Source organism: Malurus melanocephalus, unplaced genomic scaffold (assembly GCF_030028575.1).
Source record: "Malurus melanocephalus ecotype Western Australia unplaced genomic scaffold, MMel_1.1 scaffold_42, whole genome shotgun sequence".
NCBI lineage: Eukaryota > Metazoa > Chordata > Aves > Passeriformes > Maluridae > Malurus > Malurus melanocephalus.
This window is the reverse complement of record NW_026623274.1, coordinates 2,280,958-2,293,156: the sequence shown is the minus strand read 5'-3', so window position 1 is coordinate 2,293,156 and position 12,199 is coordinate 2,280,958. Positions and strand designations below refer to the sequence as shown.

Here is a 12,199-nt window from a genome sequence, read left to right as displayed (position 1 = left end):
ATGGTATTACTTATGAAACAAGATATGTTTCTTAGGCCTGGAATGTTCAGMTACAAAGTATACATTAAAGCATGTTATTGGTAGTTAAGTCTACCTGCCTATTCAGGATAGGGAATTCTTTGGTAACCAGTTCCACACTGAATATGAAGTCATAAATCTGTTACAATATTAACATATATTGATAGAAAAGAATGTGTTTATTTACAGGAGCATTGTACTTCAGAGTAAGCTTTTGTATTTTGACACTTCAAGTTTTTTTTAACATTTTTTGTATTTTAACTCATTAAACCTCTATCATGCTTCTGCAAATGCAGCTTGTTAAAATACTTGATATGTTAGAAAGGACAGCAAATTAATGTGGAATTTAGTTCTAATGTAGGACTATTGAATGGGAGTTTGTGTCCTTCATTAAAAGAGTTATAACAAAATAATAGTGGTTCCTTTATCTCTTTTCTTGCAGAACGATGTTAGAGTCAAATTTGAACATCGAGGTGAAAAAAGGTAAGGAAACAGTCTTGTCTTTTAATTATTTATAGAATTTTGTTGTGCTCCCATCACAAAGTTTCACATTAATGGTTCAAATTGTTTCAGATCTCTTGGGTTTTTTTGTTTGAATTTAAATTTAATTCCGATATGAACACAATTTAAAGAGACTTAATTGTTTAAAATGTTCTACATATGCATAAATGCATAAATGTCATACTGTAACTATGTCTTGTGTAGTGTCTTCAGATAGAGGCTTGTAGCCTTCAACAATTACTTAGATTGTTAGAATAGGTCTCAAATTTGAATAGACCAGAAAATAAATTTTTGTTATTCATTGTGGACGTAAAAAATGCATGAAAATTTATTGTTACTGTAATATCCAGAGGAAGAGGTTGGATTGAACTTCAGGGGTGTCAGTCTGACAACTGTAAGAGGAAAATTTATTAGACTCAGATTGTTTTTGTTTAATTAGTTAAAATTTATTTTCATTTTGTTTATGAGATGGATGATGCACCTGCTTCAAGTATGCAAACATYTGTTTCTATATAGTCTTCTCTCCGATGGCTGCTCAAAAGCTTTTACAGAATTTGATATATAATTCCATTCAGAACTGATTTGTGTACAATTCATTTTCCCTGTCTGTCTTTTTGAAAGTATTAAATTTCATTCTGCTTATTATTGGGAAATTATTATAGAATAAGATCTTTGAAAATATTTATGGAGAAAGGAAGTAATATCCTGGGCATGGTATTTCTCAATAGAAATAGTAAATTTCTTAAGTATTCAAATAAAACCTCTACTAGTTCTGGGCATCCATTAGTGTGATGTGCAGTAGTTGAGTGTGTATCCATGCTGATTAGTGTGTGCGCCCAGTCCTCACATGGAGCAGTAAAAAAGCAGTATCCGCTAGGTATCAACATTCTTGATCTTCTTCCTGTCACTTCTCTGAGCATCACATGGAAGAGTGCATCAGTAATGGTTGAGTGCGCAAGTAATTTGTAGGAAATAAGTCTTTTCAAAGGCTTTGAGAATGGAGAACTCTTCCTCCTAACAATTTCTTGTGAAGTAAGAGGAAGCATGAATTTAAAACAGAAATGTTTACTTGTTGCCAGTCTGCATAGGTGGTGCATTTTGCAGTTTATYGTATTTCACTTTCACAGAGGACTAAGTTAATAAATTCAATATTAATAGAAGCATAAAGTAAGTGTGTGGAAAGATACCATTCCCAAATTTTTATGATCATGGGCCTAGCTCTGTTATGGACTGTCCCMAGTGACTTCAGCCTGCTTGCCCTGGGCAGCTTAGGCTCACTGCTCAGCATGAGTTATTATACTTCTGTTTGAGCATGTAGCTCTAAAGATCAAGTAAAGAAATTATGCAAGAAAAAGAAAATACGCAATGGGTTTCTCACTGGTATTTAAAAAGGGAAGTGAAAAAGAGAAGTGATTCCAGACTTGCTTTCAGTGGTGAATGTGGCACTGTGTTCCAAGGAGCTTGTGCTGTGATGGGTAGAGCTGCAGGCTTGCTGCCCAAACTACAGTGAGAATCGGTTTTGGGTTTTGGGGGGGTTTGTTTGTTTAGGGTATTTAAAAAAAAAAATTTTAAAGTAATTTTTATTTGGAAGTGGCCTGGCTTCTAGTCTCATTTCTGTGAGAAAAATTGTCCCCCAAGCCACTAACTGAGCTACTGATGAAAATGACAGGTACCCTCTGCTAACTTTTCTACTTCACAGAATTTGAGTGCTCTTTATTTTTTGAATGTGAGTTGAATGTACCTTAATAGCTTAGTCACTACTAAAAGCTCTTGTTTGTTTAATGATGTTGTATCTCAAAAAATACAATGGTTTTCTATAGAAAGACATTAGTTATAGGCAGTTTGGGCTGATTGGTTTGATGGGAACTCGAGTTAAAAGAAAATCTAAGTTGTTGACCTACAACTGCACCATTCTTACAGGAGCACACTTGAAGCACAGTTAGTGATGGACTGGGCAGTTTGAGTGTGTAGTTCATTATGGTAAAGATGGTGGCATTTAGTTACCTTCCTCAGGTAAGATAGTCTTTCAGATTTCCAAAAAATGGGGATTACAGGAGTAATTCCTTTCTGATGCTTCTGCTTGTCAGCCTGTGATACTCATTGTCTTAGCTTTGTAAAGTGGAAAAATGTAGACATTTCTAATAATTTCCCTCTGAAATGKAGGCTTGCAAAGTATTAAGCAAGCCATGTAGAAGCAAGTAAAATAGTCTTAATGAAATCTAATTCTGTATCTGATTTTCCCTTTTAACTTTCCCACTCCTTTCTTTTTTGAAAGTGGRGGACAGGGAAAAAAAAGTACAGCCTCTTACAGTCTTTTTAGTAATAAAGTTAGTTCTGAGATAGTTCTTAAGTCATGTGTTGCCAGATTTTCATAAGTAATGGACAGAAATTCTTTATAACTTAAATTGTGTTTCAGGATCCTGCAATTACCGAGGCCTGTTAAACTTGAAGATCTTGCAGCTAAAGCTAAAGTTGCTTTTGGACAGACTATGGATTTACATTACAGCAATAATGAGGTAATATTCTGGGTCCTCTAAGTTACTAACTTGGACATTTTAAGGCTGAAATTTGCTCTTGTAARTAGTGGGAACCACTTCTGTGACAAAACTTAACTCCTGTGACAAAACCCCAGATTTCTAGTATGTGTGTGTGTGTGTTTTCTCAAATATGTAAGTCTTGTCCAAATTAGGATAGGCAGGAAATGCATGAGATGTTCATGAGTAGTGTTGTATCATAATGATGTCTCCAACTTGTTTAGGAATGGTAAATTGTCTKCCTGACCTGCCACAGTCCTGTTGTGTGACTTTGGGAAAGTCTTTACCTCTTTGAGCTTTGTTATGTTGGTAAATTTGAAATAGCATTTGTCCTTTCTTGTAAATTATTTTCTTTAAGGATTAATCTTGTTAGGTAATTGCTAGAATTCTGCATTTAGTTAACGTTTAGACTGGAAACTAGGCTTTACTGTTGCTCATCTTTAAAGTGGCTGATTCCCAAAGATTTTTTGGTAACATGGCCAGCACTGTCAAGCCATTTATGCCTGATCAATATTACTTCTAGCTTTCCTTTAGAAGTAGGATGGAATTATTAATAGCAAACGTATTTACTGATGCAGGATCCATTCTTAGGGGTTACATCTGGCTTTTGCCTTGAGTTAGCGAAATGGATGCACAATGTAACTGCTGTGTCTACTCTGCATCTTTGCAGAAGAAAATGTCAGTAATTGCTGTTTGTTGGTTGCTCACTACATTACCAGGCACTTCTGTGAAACTAATCCTCAAAATGAAGAATTCCAACAGAAGGCTTTTGTTGATTAGGAAAGTCAGAAGAAATGCCTTCCAAAATGTTTTAGCCTCAGCTCCTTCCAGTGGTAGATTTTTAGATATTTGAGAGGTTTCTGCCTCTTACTTTCTGCCCATTAGTTAGCAAGTCATCCCATCACCTCCCAGCGATGGGATGGTAATAACGTGTCACTGGCATTAAAACTGCAACTTAACAAATAAGAGTACTCTCATTTTATCAAGATCTTCCTCCTCAGTCCCATCTCTTTTTGTATGAWAATACTGTATTTTGACTGGTATTGTATTTAAGCATCATTTACTGAGGCCGTTTACAAGTAGAATAGATTTAAAAATCTGTACAGCTTTTGTTACAAGCAAAAGCTGTAATTTACACTCCTGAAACACAAGCCTGATTTTAATTGTTACGGACTTCAGATCTCAACTGCATGTTTATGTCATCGTTTTCTGTTCTAAAAATATATGTATGCCAAATTAATTCTAACTGATTAGATCCAAGTAAAATTCTGATGAGGACTAGAGTTGTTTCACATGGATCRTATCTTCCTTAACAAATTCTGTTTCTCAATTAAAAAATTCTGTTAGTGATGCAACTTTGAACAGGTATACTTGGAATATTTGAGATGCAAAAATCTGCTTTATACTCTATAAAATAGGACTTTTATTTCTTACAGAATTATGTTGATTTAGGCATTGACCCCGTTGCACCTGTTTTGCTGAAACTTTTGGCTATTAAGTTCTTCATGTGCAAAATGGTTGCTTCTTGAGAAGGCTTGGTCCACAATKCTGTGTTTAGTAAAGGCATCTGAAGGAAGAGTTAAGGTTGAACTCCAGACTTTTTAATACTTACTTAAAGGATCATTTAATGAGGTTTATTTTCGAGTTGTTTGGTATGAAAAGAAAGATTCTGTTTGTTTCTATGCACTTGACTTCCTCATTTCTGTCTTGTGTCCTGTTTAAGACTTTTTTCCCCCTGCCCTTGTTTTGTAGCTTGTAATTCCATTAACCACACAGGATGACCTGGACAAAGCTGTTGAACTACTTGACCGTAGTGTACATATGAAGAGTCTCAAGATACTCCTTGTAATACATGGAAATACACAGGTATGACTTGATATGCTAATTTTCCTGAGTTTCCATAATGAAGTATAATTTGTATCTTTTCCTAAAGATGGCATTTTTCAATTGAATATAATACTGATTGCTTCTTCATTTCACTTTAGGCATCTATTAGCATTTTGTACTGACTCAATTTTAACTYTTTCCTAAATCCTGTTCCTGTCTGTCTTCCCTACAATTGTAGAAAAGTAGGCCTTAGAATAATGATTGAAAAAAAAGCATAGAGAATTTAAGTAATGGCAGTTATTTGAAAGTGTTCTTTAAGTYATATGTTGGTGACACTTCTTTGTGGGAAGTTAAATGCTTGTTGTAGCAAAGAGTAGTGGCCTATAGACTAAATGCTGAGATATTTTGGTATTATTTGTATTAACAAATTTGTATGATTTGTAYGATATTTTATGATTTGTATTAACAAATCATAGCACTGATGTTCATAGGATTTGTATACTGGTGCATATTGAAAACTAATTTTAAAGAGTTACTAAATTTTAAATTAAATAAGAGTTACTAATTTTAAATGATCTACTTTAATAGATGAACTGTGATGTAAATTAATAAGCTGCTTTTTTGACTATTTGAAAAATGGAATGTACTGCCTATGAAGTTTATGAAGTATTTTCATTGTCAGGAATGTAAAGTAATAACTGCAGGTTGTAATGTTTCTGCATTTTCAGTCACCCAGTGTAAATAACACAGAACCCTTGCCCTCACTGGAAGATTTAGATAATACAGTGTTTGGTGTGACAGACAGAAAAAGGCGACTGTCTGTAATAGGTAAGCTTCACATTTCAATAGCTTTAAATGTAAAAATTTCTTTTGTAGTATTCTCTTCATGAGAATTTTGCTCTCAACACAGACTGTGTAAATTTCTTCTCATCGATGACCCTATTATAGAGTTTGCACTTGGGGGAATGGATTTTGAATATTAAGACAAAAGTATTTTAAATATATATAATACAGAAAATTAACAAAAAACCCTACAAGTAGGGTAACCTAAAAAAGTGATGTTAGTACTCCCCTTTATTTTCAGATACAGGAATAAGCTACTGAAACATCTGCTTATRTATGTAGGACACAGTGTAGGACCCCCATATTTATTTGATGTGTCAGCATTTAAKATACTTTTTCGGGATTGATATAACCTTTTTGCTTATTCATGTTTTGAAGTTGGTGTGATGTTAACTTCCAAATTTAATTATGAAACTAGRGAGCTTAATGAATAATTTTCCATACAATTTAATTAACTTATTATGCATTTATTATGAATATATGTATTTATATTCTTACATACTTAATATTCGACAAAAGAAAACTTAAATTCTCAAGAGCTGGAAAGGATTAATTGACATGAATGGAAGGGTTTGGATTTTGATTTCGTTCAAAAGGAGTTTATCCAGCTAGATGTGTGGGCAAACTCTATTTCTGTTCCTGTATAATGAAAATTCTCTTTAATGCGGTTGAGGCAACTCGGGCCCAAATTTTTCATAATTTCTGGATTGAAGATTTTGAATGCTATACTTAAGTCTTGTATTACACAGGCATTTAAGGAATTCCTAAAGCAAGAAATGACGCAGGCAGTCTCAGTGCCTGTGAACATATGAATAAAGCCATTGAATTCTGGGTTTGTGGAGAGACTGTGACTGGCCCTTTTCTTTCAAAAGGTTCGAATACTCGTGATCGGAGTTCACCTCCTCCAGGATACATTCCAGATGAGCTGCATCAGGTGGCTCGAAATGGGTCCTTCACCAGTATCAACAGTGAGGGTGAATTCATTCCAGAAAGCATGGATCAGGTATGTCCGTGATTATTGAACTGAAAGCTTTTGTTGATTTATGAAATCCTGCTGTTCAAGAAGGATATGGAATTATTAGAAAGAACAGCAAAAAAATTGATGATGACGCTAGGAAACTTGATTAATGACATAAGGTTGAAATAATTGTGGTGTTTACTTTTGCAGAACCTGGGGTTTTTTTTCTGTCTCTTCAATTTTTTAAATATGCTGTTAAAAGGAGAAAGATAATATTCTTAATTCCCACGATAGTTGAGTGAGATAGTGATAGATAGAAATAACAGAAGAGATGTCTATATTAGAAAGCATAAACCCCTTTATTTTAATGAGAATGTCTAAGCAAGATGAGCTTTACAACTTTGCCAGGTAATTAATGGAGATTTTAAGAAAAAGTTTGGATCTGTCAGAATTAYTTGGATTAAGATGATACTTAGGAGTTGGACTTGACAATCCTTGTGGGTCCCTCATAACTCAGACTATTCTGTAATTCTGTGTAATACTTTGTTGGGGTAGCGGCAAGGGGATGGTGGTAGGCTGGCATAAATAAGCTCTTAAAGACTTTCCCAAATGACWTTTTTTTTGTGTGAAGATCACAAATGTATGTTGTTTTGTTCTTCTACTGGCCTGCATTATTAGTGTAGGATATCAGCACACTTAACAAGAACAAAATACCTGCTCTCTAAATCCTTTTAAAACAGCAGAAAAAGAAGAAAAGAAGCAGGAATATAACTGCTCACAGAATTGGCAGTGGAGAAAGAGATGTTTTAAGGAGGAAAGAAAAATAATGCTGCATACCCAAATCACTGCAAGTTGTTGTTGTCATTGGCAGTGTATTTACAAATGGCAAGAGGCATTGGTTTTTATGAGCTGACTAAATGAGAGACAGATGATAAAGTAAAAATAAAGGCAAAGGGATAGTGCAATTTGTTGCACAATTTTAATGGCTGAACTGAGAATAGAGACTGAATCTCCTACCTTCCAGACCAGGGCTATTCATTATCATAGCCATGTGATCAGATCCAGCCCAAGTCTGGGTTCATTCCAGTGAACTTATATTTGGCCTGGGCRAAGAAATTTCTGGTCACTGACTGGTCAGACAGATAGATGTTCCCTGAAGCCTGGGGATGTCCATTCACTCCTAAGTATTCCAGAAATATATAACCTGTTGTGTGTTCATTGCAATGTGGGCTGTCAGCAGGTTTAAATTAATGAATTTTACTTTCATAGGAAGCCAGGTTAGTTCAACCTAAGCAGCCTCAAGGGCCAATTTGGGATGGTGGAAACTCACAAATTCTGTTTGCTCCCTCCCCCCTACATTGCTGCATCACCTTGGCAAGTGCTGGACGTGCTGCATTTATCTGTCACAGCCTGCCCAGCAAAGACAAGAAGGGAATTTGGGAGTAGAGGGTTTTGCTGTGCTCTGCCATTGATCTGCCTGAGCACAGTTATTTGCACTCCGACAGCAGACCCCACACTTTTCTAAGAGATGAAGAGTTGGGTAAAACCCATAGGCGGCCAGTTGGGCCATACTGCATTAGGTTAGAGAGATAATCAATATGGCAGTAGATGGGCCTTTTTTCCTTATTTGGACATGCTGTTTAGCATGAGACAAGAGAAATACAAATAGTGAACTTGTGGTAAATGTTGTCCTCCCCAATACAGAGTTCATTTAAGTGTTTGAGCTTGCTGAGTGCAAGCTCATTTTCTGGACACTGTTTCTTTAGTGAGAACTTGATTGGTGAATGGCAAAGTATGTGCCCAGGACCTTTAAGATGTAGCACAGAGCATAARGATTGGAGTGGTTACTGTGTGTTTTGCAGCAAAAGATAGGTGTCTAATTCATAGAAAATAATAGATGTTATGTAATACACCAAAACAAACTTCATTTTAGGAAGGAGCTCATTTTAAGGTCATTAAAGATGAACTTTCCACTCCGTTTTTACCCATTCTTATCTATTAGGATTTGTTTCTTATTACGTGTTTAATAGCAAAACCCTTAAACTATTTAGGTAAAAAAATTGAAARAAAGCCCCTTCAACTTGTTCTTCCTTCAACTTGGTCTTCCTCTGTTTGTTGTTTATTAGATGCTGGATCCATTGTCTTTGAGCAGTCCTGAAAACTCTGGCTCGGGAAGCTGCCCCTCACTTGACAGCCCATTAGATGGGTAAAAATTATTTACATTCATTATTTCATTATTTATCTTTATTASATTGCATAATGTCTCAGTTGTAAAATACAACTACTCTGCAGTGACAGTACTTCTTCCAGAAATTTCTTTGTAAGTTATAGAATGTTTATAAAAGCTTATTGAAAGATATTTGCTTACTAGTACATGGAAACTACAGTAGCTTTCTTTTTTAAAAAAATAATTTGTATTTAAATCACAAAAATYTAGACTTGAGGTCCTAAAGAAATGTACAGAAGGCTTTTAGTAAATGTTTCTAGGTCTTGTATATGTGTGGTGTATATTCCCTGGCAGTGAATATTCCAACTCCATGAAATTTACGGTTCTTAGGCGCTGCCATATAAAGTAGGCTTTCCTTTGCCAAAGCAGGGGGTACCCAATTCAAGGAGGAGGGTAGAATCATTCAAAGGCTTCAACAGGCAGTCCCATCCTTTTCTTTGCGATTACTGTCTGTTCCTCTCCCCTTGTTCCTGTTCCAAACTTTCATCTTATTTTTCTTTGTTAAAGCCCACCAGTCAGCAAGAGGCAGTATGTGCTGTGGGGGGTCTTTTTGGATTGATCTCTGAGGAGACTCCTGTGTTTTGAGGGGGTCACTGTCCAGCAGCCAAGCCAAGCAGAACATATTCCTGTTTGGTTTGTGGTGGTCAGGCAAATAACCATGGGTTTAATGAGCAGATTTGCTCTTTGTTTATTTCAAACTGCAAAATGGATAACACTGCTGATTAAATACTTTATTTACTTGGTAGAAAGGTAAAGAGTTGTAGGTCACTGCYAGTGGCAATTAATCAGAGCTGTATTTTTCAGTAGTACCATTTCATTTGAGAACATGTGGTTTGAGGACACAAATAGATTTGGTCTAACAAATACAGATTTSAGTTGAATAGTAAGCATTTCACAAGCAAGAAGATAAACAGACATTAAAAGTGTTTCGCGGTCATAGTATGGTAGATTTACACACACAAGAGTGTTTGATGTAGTTCCACAGAAAATAAATTTTAACAAATTACCAAATTTAGGTTTTTTATGGGTTAGGGGTGAGTGGAAGAAGGGGAAACAAAGCAAATTTAATGCAACTCATATTTCTTCTTCATAACTTCTTTTGGTTGTTTTTATTTACTTAATTTGTTACCTCTACTTAGTTTGTTTTCCTTTTTTTTTTTCTTCTATTTAAATATTTCCTACAAAAATGTAGGTTTTGTGTCTCCATTTAGCTTCTGTTACCCATTAGAGAAATTGTTACCAGAAAAAGGAGGACACTGTTTTGGTATGTTTATGGAAATAAACTGTAATCGATTGCTCTGACTGGCAATCCCATCCATTGCTTTTGGTGGCTGGGAGTTACATACCAACTGTAGGTAAGAAATGATGTGATCATGTAAGAGCCAAAAAATTCTTCATCATTCTATAACTCAATAAAAATCACTTTCTTAATCCTATGACTTTCATGGGGAGAAGARGAAATATATTTCCTCATTAAAAGGTTCTACATTTCTTCAGTTAAATTTCCTCAAGAGTTTTTGTAGGCCGTATAACAGATTTTGCCAGTCTGTAAACCTTTGTTTAGCCATAAAGGTGTTAAACATGACAGTGTTCCTTTGTGGCTGTACCTGTGATAATTCATGTTTTTACTAATATCATTGCTCATTAACAGAGTCTGTTGCTTTCTTACTACATTAAGCTCAGTAAGCAAGCTTTTCCATTGCTACTGATCTTCAGTTGTTATACATACCTGAGTTCCACGTGCGTAAACTGGTGCAGCAACCTCTATAGCAGTGGCTTTTCATCAGTAAGAGGACAGTAAGATTACATGTTTTAAATACTGGATTAACAGTAGTTTTTAGATGCTGTATGTTTTTAYACTTCCAGGGACAACTATCCTAAGTCTCGGATGCCAAGAGCACAGAGCTATCCAGATAATCATCAGGAATTCTCAGGTGGGAAAAAATAACTGGACACACTAAGCTTTCCAGAACTGCTCCTCTTGTAAACAATAGGGCTTAGAAAGGATGTTCATATTGAGAAATACTGTATCACACAAACYATATGGTAGAAGAAAACAAAACAACACCAAAAGCACACAGTCAAAGATGCCATGGAAATACAAGAAATTCCAAGTGTTTTCTTCCAGATTACTGTGTGTGACACCACTCTTAGTGTGCATAGGATAACTATTTGCCTCTGTAAAAAGAACAAGTGTTGCCGTGCATAGGAGCATGCAACACTTAAACTGGACTGTAATATCCATCTGTAAGTCAGTGTATAATTGTGGTTGATTTATTTAATTTGGAGGTGTTGTGGTTTAACCCCAGTAGGCAGCTAAGCCCCACACAGCTGTTCGCTACCTCCCCRACATGAGAAAATCCAGGGGGAAAAGTAAGAAAACTCATGAATTAAAATAAAGGCAGTTTAATAGKAYAGCAAAAGCTGCACACACAAGCAAAACAAAACAAGGAATTCATTTAGCACTTCMCATCAGCAGGCAGGTGTTCTGCCATTTCCAGGAAAGCAGGACTTCATCGCTCCTAGTGGTTAACTGGAAAGACAAATGCCATCAGTACAAATGTGCTCCCTTCATCTTTGTCCCAGCTTTCAGTTCAAAGCACAACCTCAGATAGTCTGGGATATCCCTTGGGTCAGCCGGGGCCAGCTGTCACCAGGTGTGAAGTGCTCATGACTTCTGTAATTGAAAGTGCTGCAAAGTGAAAAGTGAAAGGATGGAGAACTGTGTGCAGTGACTGTAAATTAATCATCACCACTAATGTTTTTTTCATACAATACTCTGGCTTGAATCCAAGTTGTTGTGCAGGGTTCAGGCTGCAAAGTGCAGTGGCTAACCTTGAAAGTGTCTTCTGAAGACACACCTCTGAAGTGTCTTCTCAAAGTCAAGTCTCACTACAAAACTTWGCTGTTGAATAAAAATTAGTTTCCAGTAAATCAAAAGGGTTTTCTGTTTCTTCAGTCTGTTACATACTTTGAGGCTTCTTTTAATTTTGGTTTTTAAAGCTTTATCTGCATAAGTGTATGATGGTGAGGTTTTTTTTTTCTTTTTAAAATTCTAGAGTGCTTAACAGATTGCACCACTTTTAAATTAAAATAAAAATWAAATTATGTGTAAGAAGCATTTAGGTGGCAGAGATAGGTACCAAAAAGTTGGAAATGTCACAAATTAGTTTGCCTTTTGTAAAATCCTGATCTAGTTTGTTTGTGTTTATTACAGTTACTTTTTTAATAAGATCATCTTGCAATATTTTTTTTTTGGGGGTTTGTTGGTTTTTTTTCTGCATGGGATAT

The 12,199-nt window shown here is 35.7% G+C and overlaps 1 protein-coding gene across 4 annotated transcripts in view; it reads left to right on the top strand.

Moving 5' to 3' along the window:
- Positions 1-12,199, top strand: part of MAP3K2 (mitogen-activated protein kinase kinase kinase 2) — a 44,386-nt gene that overhangs the window by 19,294 nt on the left and 12,893 nt on the right. For 3 of the 4 annotated variants that reach the window (XM_057364778.1, XM_057364776.1, XM_057364777.1), the window contains exons 4-10: positions 461-501; positions 2,936-3,035; positions 4,806-4,919; positions 5,609-5,708; positions 6,596-6,726; positions 8,808-8,887; positions 10,775-10,842. In XM_057364778.1, coding sequence (XP_057220761.1) covers positions 461-501; positions 2,936-3,035; positions 4,806-4,919; positions 5,609-5,708; positions 6,596-6,726; positions 8,808-8,887; positions 10,775-10,842 — 634 coding nt within the window. Of the gene's footprint in view, positions 1-460; positions 502-2,425; positions 2,533-2,935; positions 3,036-4,805; positions 4,920-5,608; positions 5,709-6,595; positions 6,727-8,807; positions 8,888-10,774; positions 10,843-12,199 lie in introns of those variants that run through there. The other variant, XM_057364779.1, reaches the window with a different exon arrangement.